The sequence below is a fragment of the Hirundo rustica genome, chromosome 1, assembly GCF_015227805.2.
Source record: "Hirundo rustica isolate bHirRus1 chromosome 1, bHirRus1.pri.v3, whole genome shotgun sequence".
NCBI classification, from domain to species: domain Eukaryota; kingdom Metazoa; phylum Chordata; class Aves; order Passeriformes; family Hirundinidae; genus Hirundo; species Hirundo rustica.
This window is the reverse complement of record NC_053450.1, coordinates 28,941,399-28,957,491: the sequence shown is the minus strand read 5'-3', so window position 1 is coordinate 28,957,491 and position 16,093 is coordinate 28,941,399. Positions and strand designations below refer to the sequence as shown.

Genomic DNA, 16,093 nt, shown 5'->3' with positions numbered 1-16,093 from the left:
CCGTCATCCTTCATCTTCCGCCTAACAAATCCAAAGGCAGCAGTTAGCCAAGAATGATTCCAGGCTGCCTGTGTGTGTAAGAAACAGGAAAGTTAGGAGGCATCTGTAAGACCCTGCATCCTTATAACACACAGCACTGGCTGTAGCTTAAGTCTTAGAAGACTTTCTGGAGTTCTGCAGCCAGTGTTTCCCAGAGCAAAACAGCCAGCACACAGTAGAAAAAGCAAGAACTGTGGCAAAGAAACAGAATGTTGAGTCCTTTTACCTTACATTTTCTCATGGTTGTCACACAAGCTTAGGACGGGAGGAAAAGAAATCAGGGTAGCACAAGTCTTACAAACAAGATGATAATGCAGAAAAAAGCAGAGAGGCTTGGACAGACAGGACCAATTAAGCAATCTATACCTGCCAGGAAAAAGATATCCTTACAACTGCAATGATTGCAATAAAAGCACACAAAAGATTGATTCTTCCTTCTTCAAATGCAAATAAGACTTGGAGCGCATTGTGGCATGTGGCACACACGTCTGGGAAATGAAAGGCATCTGATATTTGCTTAGCTTCCAACAAGAGAGTAGCATTTTGGCACAGACAAAGCGGCATAGAAAAGCAGGTGTGAGGTATGAATTTCACATTACCTGCTCCTATTGCCAACATTACTTGCTCTGTTACTTTAGTTGGAGTATTCACTTTTAGAAGGCCAAAAAATGACATTATGAAACATCCAAGAGAAGCATTACACAAGCTCTGGTTGTTAAGTTGTGCACCAGTTTGAGAAAATGCTTTCTGGATAATCCATTAAGGCAAATCTGATATGACTTGCCTAGCTGTAACATAAAATTGAGCTCCACATAGTGTTGGCACAATTAGACACAGTCACCATTTCTGTGGCACTCAGCTTTTTTTAAAGAATTCATACTAAATTAATATTAATTAGAATGCTATTCTGGTATTAGAGACAGCTTATTTAGTTGTATTCAGAAATTTCAACAAGAATTTTGAACCGATGTCACCTAGATAAATATAATGGAAACAAACCTTTGATTGTGAGCGCAGGTTTTGCAGCTGGCCAGTACTGCCCCAGGAACAAGCACAGACACCAGTTAATATGCCTAAATGTTTAATATGCAGGGAATATTTTGGAAAAGGTTTTGGATTTATCTCTTCTCCCTTATTGCACAGGTGTCGGGGGCTTTTCCCGACATTCAGGTGGTTTCAGGGTCCTTTGCTCCCCTGCACAGCTCCGAGCTAAGCTGAAGGAAGAGACGGAGTTCTCAGGTTTAGATTTTTCAGTGTTGCATACTTCGTTTATTGTTTCTTATTTTACAATTTTCTTGGAGTCCGACAAGATGTTCGCAGCTGCATGGATTCCTCACGTCTCCCCCCGAGCTGGGCTGTCCTTATCTTTTATACTAATTACTACGTATTTCTTGTTTACTATTTCTTACCAATGTCTATTACTATTACTAAAAAGGTCATCTTTATTTTGACCCAATCCTCACTAACTACTTTGTGCCACATCAATGCAGCAATGGAGTGAGGGAAGAAGAAGGAGAAGAAGAAGGAGACAACGCCCCAGATTCTCCATCTTGTCCCCATTCACTTCAATGCTAGGAACCTAAAATTACTATTTTCTCATCCTGTGATAAGCTAAACTACTATTTTTTCACATTCTTGTGGCCTGTAAACCTTCTCTCAGTGTAGGAAGTTTTTCCCATGGACTGAGATCAAAGCCAGTGTCTCTCTGAGCTCTGGACTGGGGTCCCAGATCCCCCTGCCCAGGTCCCTGACCCTCCAGGGCAACCAAAGGAATGCCCTGGACTCCAACACACAGGCAAAACACTCCCTGAGCACTGGAGAGCAGGAGAATGGACCCAAATGCTCTTGCTGAACAAAATGGTGACCCTATGAAGTCAGCTCCCATGGATTCAGAGGCTCATCCAGGGAGCCACTTCCCCACGGGCCCCCTCGAACATTTTGTCACAGAACACCAGTGGTTTCAATGGATGCATCCTTGCCTGGATCCCTGTTGCTATGAATATCAGCAGAGGAGAGCATCAGGTCCTTCTGCACAAGCGCTGGTGCAAAATACAGGTCGGTGCTCGTAGCCACCTGATGCATTTCCAAAGGACCCTCAGCCTCGTGCATTTCCAAGTAAGTTGTGGTTACTTATCTTTCCTTAGCAAATGGATGAATATTATATACCATGAGTACTATTTGGGGTTTGTTTTTGTGGTTTTGTTTTGTTTCCTACTTTATCATTATTGGTTATGCGACTTCAATAGTTTCCAGATCACAAACTAAGAATTAGGTTGGTAGTTTATACCTTGCTTCTCTTTTCTGCACCAGTACTAACTTTTGCAATTAATCAGCAGTTTTCAAGAAATTTCTTCATTTTGATTCTCTGATTGCTACAACACATAGATGCTTTAAAGTGCACTTGTTTAACTGCGACATCTCTTTATTGAATGTCACCTGAGTGAGTTGAATTGAATTGAATGAGCTGAAAAATAACCTTTTCAGCTCACTGCATCCATTATTTCTCTGGAATGATTACCAAAAACCAAAGCATGAGCCTTTTCAGCCAAGTTTTCAACCACTGGCTGACCAGTGCTGCTCAGACCATACCAAGTTCCTAAAGAGGAAAAGCAATCCTTTATGGATTGATCCCAACCAAGGGGTTTGACATCACTTTTCTATTTCATCCAGATGTTCTGTATTTTCATGTGTACTCTCGTGCTATGCAAATTCTGTGGAAAAGCAGACTAAGACTGCTTCATATTTGACTGCATTTCCTGATGGAAAATTTTCATAAATACATACAACATTGTCATTCCCATGGCATTTTGCTTTATGGCATTTCCTGATTTTTGCTCCAAGATCTTGATCATTCCCAAGTCATGCGGAGCCAGTTATGCATATATTCAAACCGGATGTTGATAGAAAGAGCATTTTTATGCAAGAGTGTGCACTGTCACTCAAAGATTAGTATTTTAGTAAAGCTGTTGGTGGCTTCATCAAATTTCTGATGAGGATCAGAATCCTAATTAGACACTTCTCTCTGTAAAATGAAATTTTAGCAACACAGAGAATGGAGAATGTTCAGACTTATATTTCCTTGAGTACAGATTCTTGCTGGCCCCATTTGCCTTTGTGAGGCTCCTTTTACCATAGTCCCCTCCTCTGACTTGCCCTCCCCACGTTTCTAGGATGAGAAGGCTGCAGCCTAATTTCTTTAGATGGAGAAAAAACTGAATGTTTGTAGTTACTAGCTGCAAGGATTTACAACTAATTTGGAAACTGCTGGCTGCTGGTAAATGGTGGGTGGTAGTTTGGGGACTCTTTAGCCACCTGCAGCTCTCAAGCTGTTCAAGTGTAATTTGTTATGCTGGAGCTGCATTTGTGAGCAGAGGGAGGCTGTTCTACCACGGGGCCAGCTTGAATATTTAGAAGCAGGAGATCCATAGGAGACTTCTGAAGCCAACACTGCTGGCTTGCAAATGAGCAATGGGTTACCCTGGGAAACTACTGTCATCACATGCCCACAATCCCTGGACATTTTGAAGTATGTGGACTTTGTGTAGCATTAGGAAGCCAAGTAATGGTTCCTTCACTTGTATTTTTTTATTTTGTGACTCACTTTAAGCCTCTCAGAGGTGCTCTAAGAGGGAGAAAGAGATTAAGTCATAACTCATTTTCCAGAAACCTTAGCAACATAACACAGTCAGAACCTCAGGTATGATAAGCTTAGTGGAAAAAAACCCTGACAGCTATGATATTCCTAAAGATAATTGGTTTTTACTGAGGAATTGTAGCATTAAAGAGTAAAAAATTGCATTATTGACATAAATGGAGTGAAAAATCTGGTAGAGAAGCAATATCTGAAAGCAATATAAGAAATTTTCCCTGAACCTGGCCTTCTAGAAGAATGATTTTACCCATTGAGCTATTGCACAATCTGTAAACAGATGAGAGTACTCTGATAGGGGAGAAGGAAGGTGTATAACATAAAGCAAAAATCCACTAGTGAGTCCCGTGACATACTTGAGTACATTCCCTAGGGGCACAGAATGTATAACACAACACAAGTAGTAAAGGTCAGAAATTGTGGACACAAATCACAAGAAGGAATAAAGAAATCTCCACTCATGGTACACTTTAATGAGAGGAAACCTCCCTTCACATCTTTAGAGTTTATAGGAATTGACTATGTCTTGAAAGCCTGCAGAAAGGGGGAGACAAGAGCGACTTGTTTAGACAGTGAGAAGCACAGAGGATTTAGAACTCAAGTATATCACTACCAAATAGAAAAAAATCAATAATTGAAATAGATTATGTATATATTTGTCTCTAAGACTGGGAGAAGAAGTCTGCTTGATTACAGACGTGTAGGTGGAAGCCCTACAAAAGGCAGAACAGTGCTGTTGGCTACTGCAGGCAGCGCAGGGTGCAGCAGCAGAGACCTTCAGCTCATCACCGCTGCTCCAAGGGAGCTGTCTGCTGTCATAAATGTGTTTTGTGAGAAGCCACAGGCACTTGCCTCTTTGCTGTGTGCTGCTGCCTTTCTCAAATGGTGCACTCCTTTCTGTGCAGTCATGGCAAAAGCATCACTCTTATTAGTTTGGACAATGGAGCATCTGTGGAGACAAATCAGTTCTGTGTCTGTAGCAAGGGAGTGGGCTGAGACATCACCTGAATTTTAGTACTGTTAATAAACTCAGCTGCGGCTGTACAAGGGACACATATACAAGGAAATCCTGCGTCCCCCAAACCTCACATTATTACTGTACCTGTACAGAGCTGAAGTATTTTGCCAGAAAAAGCTGCCTTGGAAATGGATGTTTTATCCTTTTTTGATGATATGGGTTTGCTGGGAGGGACTACAGTAAATGAATGTACTCTCTTATTGCCGGCATGATGGAGATTGAATAAAATAGCTAAATTCATAGCTTCTCTTCCTTCCTTTTGAAGTGGTTATCTCTTAAATATTTGTATCTCTACAGAGCTCTAGAGCTTGGTATGGTCATACCAGCCACAAATGTTCGATTTCCACTAAGATTCTCAATGGGGTATTGAAAAGAGACAAATTTTCTTACTGCTGGATTTTTTTTTTTTTTTTTTTTGGAGAAGAAATAATATTTTATATATTTTTCTATATTTCAGATACTAAATCTTCTTTACATCTTATATATGTATATATACTATAGTTATTAATCTCTTATCTTTATACACTGCCCATTCATCAAAAAAAAAAATAAAAGGGAAAACAGCATAAATATGAATGTATTGGAAATAATTCTAGTTTAGTAGTTTTGATTCATCAGGATATTTTTTACCCATCAGTACAACAGAGGGAAATAGGACTGACTTTAGTGAAATTCAATACAGCAATTTCAATAGGTGAACAACAGTATTATATGCACAAAATGAAACACGACTTTGAAATCTCCGACTTGCACGTTCTCTGTTTAATACATCACATAAGAAATTGGACAAAGGTAAGAACTGAATTGGTTATCTTAAGGGCCCTGAGATGTTCAAGTTAATTAATGTAGTTCAGGAGGGATGAAATGTGTATATATTATCAGTAATTCAAGACTTGGCAAAAAAAGTGATGATTTCTTCTGGTTTGAGTGATACAGAGAAGAATCTTTGATACTTTTAAAACATTAGGACTCTCTGTCTGGAAAATATGACCATTTGGAACTAGACTAGTAACCAATACTCTGCTATCTCTTATCAGGGCTGAACAGTGACCACTTACACCACGGTGATCAACCTTTACTGATCTGTAAAGATCGGTAACACTGTGGTTCCTCACAGTGTTCAAGGGGAGATTGAGACTCTTTGACCGTGACTGGAACTCTTCCAAGAGTGAGAATTATTATTTTGTTAAAACTATCCTTCATGTACCCATAGGCCACAGAAAACTAAGGGTCCATAGGTTGAAAATCATTGCTTTGAGAAATGTTACTTGCTTCATTCCTGTATTAAATAGTAATATATGCCTGAATAAAACTCACCCATTTTGTGATTTATATGGCATTTCATATTCCTAATTTCATCTGTGTAACATAAATTTCCTGGGAATATCTATCTAAATTGTCATCTGTTGCCTATTGTTTCTATAATGTAGCTTCTGTATGTATAACAACTCTTGCAATATCTTATTTGTTCTCCTCTATCTTCTGACGTGCTGCTTCAGTTGGTACACAATATTACACTACTATTGTAGGCACATAAGGAGATATCTGACTGTGCTGGCTTGAAGGCAAAACCAGCGAGAGACTCCAAGTCAGAAAAAAACCCAATTTAATAGGAGAGAAAAAAAGTAAAATAAAATAAAATAAAATAAAACACATGCAATAGTACAAAAGATCACTGACAGAGTCAGAATACAACCTCACACCGTGGTGGTAGCAGTCCAGATGAAGTGGTCTTGTTGAAGCAGTGTTCCTGCAGAAAGGTCTGGTAGCTCTTGTCCTCTGGGAATCCAGTGAGTAAGGCTGCCTGAGCTGTCCCAAATGCCAGATTATATCCAGGTGGGAATGTTTGGCTCCTCCCCCTGGGCGGAGCATCTCACAATGGGCTGATATCATTCTATGAGTCTTGCAATGGGTCCTTGATTGCCCATCAAAGAGAGAGAGCTCCGGGAGGGAGTTACATATGAGTCATGCAGCAGGGCATTGATGGGCCATTAACAGAAGATAGTCTGGAGGAAGGGGGCAAAGGGAAACAGTGCACAACTTAGTTTCAACATTTCATGTAGATGGTGATAGAATACATATTTTGGGCACATCTTACATTGTAACCCAAGACACTGACAAAAACTTCAAAGTGGCTCAGATCTTTATTAATTTCTGCAGTAAGTCAGTGCATATCACTGTCCACGTTGCACCTGTAATTCTTGTGGGACACCACCTGAATCGTACTCTTCCTGTGCTATGTGGCTTTTAACAAAACTTATCTCTTATTCTAGTACAAGGTAAGACCAACAGATTTGTGATCCAGTAGCTAGGGGGCTTGGTATGTTTTTCTTGTAAGAGAACATAGGACTGCCAATGTAGACTGAGTTTCACATGAAAGATGTTGTGGCATATTTAAATTTACAACTAGGAATATTTTTATCATGGCCTCTCAGTAAGTCAAAATACCTTTATCTTGGAGTTGCAATACTAAGTTTAGTAGCATGTCACTGACATTGATACATGTTTGAGTTTAAAGAAATATGTTTTTCTACTCATATAGTGGTAAGAATTCTTTACAATGACTCTCTTGAGGAGACCTTTTACTTATGTTAATAACTAGATTAAATTATATGAAACTTGTTACAGCAAGTGGTTGCATAAAAATCCCCTATTTTGATATCTAGTTCCTTTATATCTGAATGTTTAGACTCTATGCTTCAACTTTTATGTGTGTTAAGTAGGTATTCTATGGCTTACATGTAGGCCATGCCTAGATATGTTCTCAAAATCTATAAAATAGAAGTTAAAACTGGTGCATAAATAAGCTTGTAAATATAAAGTGAAAGTTCTTGACATGGAACAAATGAAAGCATACAGAGAGACTATCTTGGCTGGTCACCACATTCAATCGAGCCGTGTTGTTATACTTTGCTGACAATACTAATAACTTTAACCATCAATCTATTGGTACAGCTATTCTTAGCAGAACACAGTGAAAACAAACTGCTTTGCTTATGGTATTCACAGCACTGAAGCATGCCCTTAGTAAAGTGGTACAAATGTCAATATGCTGCTGAGCTCCTCAAAACCTCTAACAAGTTATTTGAAGCACAGACAAACCTTCAGGAAGTCTTTGAAAATATAGATCCAATTCTAATACAACTGCTTTCCCCAAATTCTGCACTTGTGAAAAATCTGTTCCCCCATGATAATGACTTTGAGTCAGATCTATGAAATGGGACTGTGCCTGTGACCTGTGAGCCACTGTGTGCAAGGACACTTAAAGTAGAAATACACACATTGAATCTACCCGGAGCTTCAAGATTCCAGACCTCAAGGACTCAGGTGCTAACCTTGAGTTGTTACCATTCATTCCAGATCACCTTTCTGCCTTTTGCAATCATGATAATGAACTTTCTTTGCTGGAAGCAAGTGCATACTTCAAATCAACATAAAAATCCAAAGGATAACTGCAGATATTTAATGTAGTATTTATTAGGTGGGAAGAAAATGTACAAAATACAGCTTTTGGTATTATCCTCGAGAAATTAAGTTACAAGTCAGGAATTGGCTCAGTATGTTCTCAGCCAGTTAAATGCTGCATATTATTTTAGCAAACATTTTTGCTGGCAGTTGTTAACCTCAGGCAATAGAAATACGTGTTTGCAGAGGAGTAAAGAGCAACTAGGGAATCTGTTTATTCACTCCCATAAGAGCTTTTCTGAACTGATATGCAGTTATTATTTCAGAATTAATTATGAAGCAGGTTCATTGTAAGTGGCACCTTTGCTGGTTGATTTTATTTCTTGTTTTTAATTTTGAAAACCACATTAACAGCATCCAACTATTAGTTGGTTTATAAATAAAATGCAAAATTTGTTGTACTTTTAGTAGAAAGCTATGCTTGACTTCCACAATTTTCAGAGAATAAAGGACTTTTACCAGCTCTTCTCTTTGGGAAAATATTTTTAAAATTCAGTAACTAACATATGGTGTAAGATATTCAGTTCAAAGGAAGAAACAAAGCCAGACAGAAAACACAGACTGGTTTATATTTTTATCACTATAAGCAGTGTTCCTCCAGTATGGTAGGGAATTCATTCCAACATGTCCTTCGGTGTGGCTCTAGTATTTTATAATGGCTTGCTACGAGTCCTTTGTGATCTTGACTGTCTCTGTCCATTGCTCTTTCGAGGATATGCTCCGTGATACCACACCTGTCAGAGTGCTTTTCTGTTTCCAGAAATAATTTGCTTCTCCTGTCAGGCCCAGCACTCAGTCTTTTTCAAAGAGCCTCTTCTGGGTGCTCATCTGGAAGCATCACCTCGGTGCAGAACAGGCAGGCTGCTGCCTTTGTGTTGGTTCACTTCTCCTCAGCACTGCCTGCTGCCCTGAGGGCAGCATTAAATTATATTCCTGGACTACACAGCATTATAACTAGATATGCAGACATGGCATCTTGATTGCTAAATTCCAGGCCTATTGAAGTTTGAGACAAGGCTCAGCGAAAGACTCAGCAGAAAAAAGATAAAGATGCAGGGGAGGCAATCAGCTGCGAACAGTCAGAGAGAACGATCCAAGTGCCCAGAACCGAATAAACAAACGGAGGTGTCACACAGCACCTGAGATGCAGCACCGAGAAGCCTCTCTGACACAGCAGTTGAAAAGCAATCAAAAGCCAGAGCCGAGGTGTTGAAAACAGGCATGCCCAAACCACGGAGAAATTAGATTTCAAGAGTTCGAAACTGTGGGCCCTTCTATAGTCAGAATCCAGAACAGAAAATGAAAGCGGCTAAGTAAGAAACAGGAGGAAAAGCAGAACAACCTTCCCAGGAGCTAAAAGATCTGGAATGATCAACGAGAAAAGAGGAAAATTTACTTAGTATAATTAATACTACAGACCTTTTCTCTGCATAACTTTTTTCTGCAACTTTTCTCTGCATAACTACAGTGTAAAAAGCAGTTTTTCCCTGCTGTATATGGTACTTAGATATAAATCATCTATGGGCTTTTGGCTACACTTCAGTGACAGTGATGACACGAAAGTCTGTAGACTTGGGATGAGGCAGTATTTATAATAAAAAAGATCCACCTAGTGAAAGGAATACTAAAATTGTTTCCATCATAATAATGTATCTTTTGATGCTTCTTCATGTTACTATGCTTAAGGAATGTGTATGATTATCACTAGGTATAAGAATCATGAATCATTCAGACTCCCAAGGATAAGAACAGTCTCGAATGCAGACACACGAGAGTTCCCAGATTACCTGCTGGAGCTGGAGAGATGGATTCAAGGTCTTACACAGATAAATGATCAGTTTTCCTGAAATGGCAGAGGTCAGCTGGAGTTACTGTGGTATAAACTGAGGGTAGTACTGTGCTTAACCACCACCTGGTTTTAAAGGCAGATGAGGAAATGCTTGGGGTTTTTGTTTTGTTTTGTGGTTTGTTTTTTTGTTTGTTTGTTTGGGGGTTTTTTTGTGTTTTTGTTGTTGTTGTTGTTGTTTTGGTGGGGTTTTTTTGGGGGGGGAGGAATGCTTGTTTTGTTTTGTTGGGGTTTTTTTCATAGCTATGCCACACATTTAGTAGCTGTAAAAGTTCGCATTCCCACCAGAATTATCATCACCTAAAACTACTGCATTTAGAGTAAGTGTTGAGAAAGACTTGGTTGTCCTCAAGTAGGGGTAGCATCCAAGGAAGAGATACTCCTATTTGTAGGGATGAGTAGGAATTTCATCTCACAGATACAGACTATTCTTTGAAGGGAGAAAAAAACACAGAGCCTTTCAGTTAACAGATACCCATTGTGTGGTGTTACTGCAAATCTCTCAGACTTCAAAAATTTAAAAATTACTTTGAAATATCTGAGTTATTTTTCAATTACTCTGAACAGATGGCTTAAGGGGAAAGATGCAAATTTTACTGCTGACAATAAAAATAAAAAAATTAACTGATCTGAGCGAGGAAAGGAGTAAACAAAATTTTCTCTTCATTTAATTGTGCAATGTAAGCTAAACATTCTTCTAAGATTACTATAAAAATGCAATAAGAGCAAATATAAAACTGCTTTGGTCATATTTTGAAGTCAGTGAGTGCCACAGTACCAACGGTGTGAAGAATGGAGCCCTTAGAATTTTTACTAATTTTTCTTTCTTCCCCTGTCCTTTACTGCTGTTATTCCTTCAGTATTAGCCAATATCCTTCAGTAGAAGCCAATGGAATTTTTTGCCACAGATTTTAAATGGAATACATTGAGTTCTTTGTGTTATAACGAAGAAAGAGATGTTGAAATTTCCTAAGTTACTTTTGCCTTCCAAATGCAAAATACGTTATTTACTTGGCCCTATGTCTAAGCCTACTATATAGGAAAAAATCCTATTTAAACCAGCTATTTATTGGTTACAGAGAAATCTTTTAAAAGGTGTCTCACAATACTGTATTTTTCCTTTTTTTTTTTTTTTCTTTTTTTTTTTTTCTTTTTTTTTCCATAAGGGAAGGCCATTATATATAACATATATATATATCAATTTTTTTTATTCTCTTGACAGAGAGAATAAAAACTTTACATATTACAGCTATATTGACTCCATTGTGCCTAGTTTTGCTAGTTAATTTCTTGTCCAAATCTCACTTAAGACAATGGTTTCACCGAATGACTATGTGAGCTTTTTAAGGAAGAGGACTTGGCATAAACAAAGATAAGCTTCTAAAAATAGGTCACCCATTCCAAGAGATGACAGCCATTGAATGCCGTTCCCGTAGGTCGAGCTCGTGGCTGTGGATGGAATATCGCACAGAAATTCCCAAGCCCGCGCTCCCCAGGGTGCGGGTGCTGTTTTCCAGGGAGCCGTGTGCCATCTAGTGGCACCGGGACACGGCGGCACCGGCGCCCAGACAGCGACAGAATCCATCCGGCTGGAGAAGACCTCTGCCATCGCCAAGTCCAACCTGTGGCCAAGCACCGCCCTGTCAGCCACGGCATGGCACCGAGTGGCACGTCCCGTCTTTCCTTAAACGGGATGGTAACTCCACCGCCTCTCTGGGCAGCCCATTCCAATTCCACTTCTTGAAGAATTTCTTCCTAATGCCCAACCTGAACCTTCCCTGGTGCAGCTTAAGACTATGTCCTCTTGTCCTGTCGCTAGTTGCCTGGGAGAAGAGGCCAATCCTCACCTGGCTACACCCTCCTTTCAGGGGGCTGTAGAGAGTGATCCTTTTCTCCAGGCTTAATTCAAGGGCTGGGAAGCAGCTACTGGACATAACCAGTCATGGACAACAACAACAAAAATGTATTCACTTCCAGCAGCAGCGCCTCTTGCAAATCTCTTTCCTCCTTGATGCAAATTATTGCCTCTAATTTATCTTTAGCTGTATTGGCAGCTCCTCACTGATCCGTATCTTCGCCTTCTACTCCACTCTTGTGAAAACCCACCGGGACTGCTGCATCCAGCTCTGGGGTGCTCAGCACACGAAGGACATCGACCTGTTGGAGCAGGTCCGGAGGAGGACCGTGAATATGATCACAAGGACGGAGCACCCCTGCTACAAGGAAAGGCTGAGAGAGTCATGGTTGTTCAGCCTGGAGGAGATAAGTCTCTGGGAGAGATTTGGTTGTTGCCTTCCAGTACCAAAGGAAGCCTACAAGAAAGCGGAAGAGGGACTTTTACAAGGGCATGTAAAAACGGGACAAGGGGTGTTGGGGAGGAAGGAATGGCTTCAAACTGGCAGAGAGTAAGTTTAGATTGGATTATTAGGAAGAAATTCTTTGCTGTGAGGGTGGTGAAGCACTGGAACAGTATGTCCAGACAAATTGCGAATGCTTCATCCTTGGAGGTGTTTAAGGGCAGGTTGGATGGAGCTTTGAGCAACCTGGTCAAGTGAACGGTGCCCCTGCACAGGGAGGGCTGTTGGAATTATGTGAAATTTAAACTCCCCTCCAACCCAAACAGTCGCTGGTTCTCTGACTCGGGCAGGTCAGCTGGCCCCTCTCCCCGCACAGCCAGGAAGGAGCCTGGCCCCGAGCGCCTCGGCTCACCAAACGAGGCTCGTGGGGCCCGCAGCCTTCCCAGCGAAGGGAGCGCACCCGCGGGCCGCCCGCCGCACGGCCGCAGCACGGACTACAGTTCCCAGGTGCCCGCGGGGCGGGCCGGCGCGACGGCCGCAGCCGCGCGTCCCTTCGCGAGGACTGCTGGGAGCTGTAGTAGGGCGTGGGGAGAAGATGGCGTCCAAGGTGAGCGTGGTGCTGCGGCCGGTGAAGAGTATCGTGGTCCGGTTCTGCCCCTTCGAGCCCAACGTGGAGAGCACCAGGTGAGGGGGCTGCGGGGGCGGCCCTGGCCCCGGCCCGCTCTGTCTGGGCTCCCTGTCTGCAGACGCCCCAGCGCCCTCCGTGCGGCCTTCCTGCGGCCTCCCGTGTGGCGGGCTCTGCGCGGGTTCCGCTGGGCTTTGGGCTCATTCCGTGCTGCTGTTCCGAGGCTCTGTGCCAAGCCGCAGACGCTTTCCATCGGCGTGTGCCCTGCGCTTTACCGGACCGCTCAGTGCGCTGTCCCGCAGTGGCTGATCCTGTGGTGAGGGTGTGCAGCCGCCCCAGGTGCTGCTAGCGGGGAAGCGGGCCGACAGCAGCTCTCTATGCCCGTCATTAATTGTTGGGGAAATTTAAGAGATTGTGCTTCTCCAGCGATGTAGGTTCTGCACCAAACAATTCCAAAATGCCGTTTTGCAATGGCTTTACTGGCACACCTGCTTTTAAAATGAATTTATTAACACAGCTTCATTTACAATGTCTTTAAACTGCCAGAATAGTAGCTTAAAGTAGCGTCACTCATTTCAGAAATCCACAGGAGACCAAAGATGTCGTATAAATAAATGCTGTCTCAAACCCAAACAAGAAAACATTGGTAAGCAAATGACGCATAAAGAAAAATGAAAATGCCTTTGCTGATTATTTTGTTATTATTGTTATTAATCTAGCTAAGAGAAACACAGAAAGTGTATACACTGAAGTTTGACAAAGTTCTCTGGCATGCTTTTAACATGTTAGTATATAAGGAATATCCTTTTGGATTTTTAAGAGTGATCCTCTCATAAGAAGTACCTGTCTGAATTTAAGTACAATTCCTGTTTTGTTTATACTTTGTTGCCCAGCAATATGAGATATGCAAATTAGTTTTAGAAATAGGCTTACTTTAATTTCTGTGTGCAACCTACTTAATGTATTTTTAATATATTTTCAGAAAATTTCTCCAATGTATTTACCATAAAAAAGTCCAAGCTACTAATACAAACTGTGAAGTGACTACTGATGTGAGACATGATGGATCTGAACCGGTTGTAGATATTATGTTTGGTAAGGAGCTTGTTTTTAAATAAAAAAAACCTTGGGTTTGTGTTGTTACAATGTTATTGTAGTCTATATATATATTTTTTTTAAAACTATGGTTGTTTGGGATTTTTTTTCTTTCTGGTCCATAACTAGATGTTGTGCAGGTGGGAGGAAAGGAGAAAGAGGGTGCCACTAACAGCCTGATGTCTAGATAAATCTGTATATATGTCTACTGTTGTTTGATCTAAGGGATTTTAGATCCAACAACTGGCAACATTGGAGCTGAGTGTACTTTTGTACTGATGTACTTATATGACCTTGCAGTCAGGTACCATCAAGTAAATGTAGCTCTGTTTTTATATAATAATCTGTTTATTTTCTGTAATTTTCTTATGTTGCCTGTGGTGGAGGCATCTCAGTCTTGAGAAGAGAAGTGTGAATACCTTTAGTTGCCTGTGCAACTGAGTAACTAATTTGAAGGAACTGCTCAGATGGGTGAGGCTATACATGTGCAGATGGACCTGCAGAATGAGGTCAACTGTGTACAACAAATTTCTTGGTTTCCTTTGAGGGTATAGTGAGCAGGCAGGGAATTGGTGGTGGGAATTTCATCAGTTCTGGAAGCGTCCCAGATTCTAGGCTCTGAACAGATGGCTCTAATCTGCTTTTGTCCTTTTCTCTGGCTGCATCTTCTTTCCTGCTGTGCTGTAATGGACCAATATGTCATGTAGCCCATTAAAGCTTTCATTAATATTGATTCCTGCTACCCTCTTATCTTTAAACTTCCGTATTTTTAGTGAATTGGTAGAAATGTCAAAAGTGTTGAATGGTCTTTATTTTGCTTAAGAAAGTCTATTTCAATGTTAACATTGCTTGTCTCTCTCTCTCCCCCATGCCTCTGTCTATCCCATCCTTGTGATACATTCAGACTAAAGCAGTAAAGCTCTATGTTTTTTCAGAGTGTAAACCCAAACCAGTTTATCTAATTAATGCCAAGACACCTCTAAACTCTTAATTTTTTAAGAGCTGATTTTTCTCCAGTGCAGCGTTTGTAGCCCATGTAGTTGGCAAAGATGAGGCTGGAACGTGGCTGCCAGGCATGGCATTTCACTATTTGGGTATCAGTTTTGTATTTGCAAATCTTGCAAAATAATTAACTCGGGTAATATTCAATTTCTACTGCTCCCTGCCTGTTTTAAACTAAATTCTTTCAGAATTCTAGAAATCCTAGTGCTTCCTATTTTTTTTACATTATAACCACAGGACTGTGTGAACCAATTTGTTGTTTTGGCTGAAGAAGTATGTAAATGGACCACAAACAACAGGCTACTTAAAATGCTTAGCCATGTGTGGAAATTGTGCTTTCCAATGCCTTCTTTGCCTTTTGTGAGATGAGTTTGGGGGCACAGTATGAGCCATTCTTATCAAATGTGTTCTTACTGTAGGCATACCTAGACAAATGCTTCAGATTTTTCAATAATGCAATGCAGAAGTGAAAATTAAATGCATATTGTGTGCAGTTTGATGTGTTTTCCTTGGCAGCTGGAGTACTTTCTAATCAGACAAGGTGTACTGGATATTTGGATTTATATGTACAAAACTACTGCACACCAGAGTAGTTGTCACTTTGTGACTTCTTAAGGTTTTCTTCATTTACAGCTGATGGAGATCGACTGATAATGAAGGGAGCCCACTTGACGACAGGGGAAATGTTAACAGCATTGGCGTCCAGATGTAATGCAAAAGACCTTAAGGAAGAACAGAAAAGCAAGAAGAAGAATCCCTGAAGAATGGAAAAACAACTGTGTTTGCATCTACGTGTGCTAGAAACAGCAGGCTGCACAGAAGACTTTTTTTCCTATACAACAAAATCTGAGAGATGGCCAAAAGACTTTAAATATTCCCTGCCTTTCCTTGAGGAAGGACATACTAGATCAACAGATCTTCTAACTTTAGTGGATCAGAGTGGCGTAAGAGGCGTGAATTCATCTTTCTAAGCAGCTGCATGTTGGACTAATAACACATGTATTTGCATATCAGTGTGAATAATGCACATTAGCTATTAAATTAATACTGCAATGAA

At 40.8% G+C, this 16,093-nt stretch overlaps 1 protein-coding gene across 1 annotated transcript; it reads left to right on the top strand.

Annotated features, from left to right (window-relative positions):
• The first annotated feature begins 12,884 nt into the window (after positions 1 to 12,884).
• Positions 12,885 to 16,093, top strand: MRPL53 (mitochondrial ribosomal protein L53). The gene is made up of 3 exons (XM_040085025.1): positions 12,885 to 12,998; positions 13,922 to 14,034; positions 15,670 to 16,093. Exons 1-3 carry the CDS (start codon positions 12,910 to 12,912, stop codon positions 15,795 to 15,797), a joined length of 330 nt encoding a protein of 109 aa, XP_039940959.1. The 5' UTR covers positions 12,885 to 12,909; the 3' UTR covers positions 15,798 to 16,093.

Bases quoted from the DNA above. Each gene is read 5' to 3' on its own strand.
- MRPL53 (XM_040085025.1), top strand. From the start codon at position 12,910: ATGGCGTCCAAGGTGAGCGTGGTGCTGCGGCCGGTGAAGAGTATCGTG. The intron at 12,999-13,921 runs GTGAGGGGGCTG...ATATATTTTCAG, and splicing joins CCCAACGTGGAGAGCACCAG to AAAATTTCTCCAATGTATTT. The intron at 14,035-15,669 runs GTAAGGAGCTTG...CTTCATTTACAG, and splicing joins GGTTGTAGATATTATGTTTG to CTGATGGAGATCGACTGATA.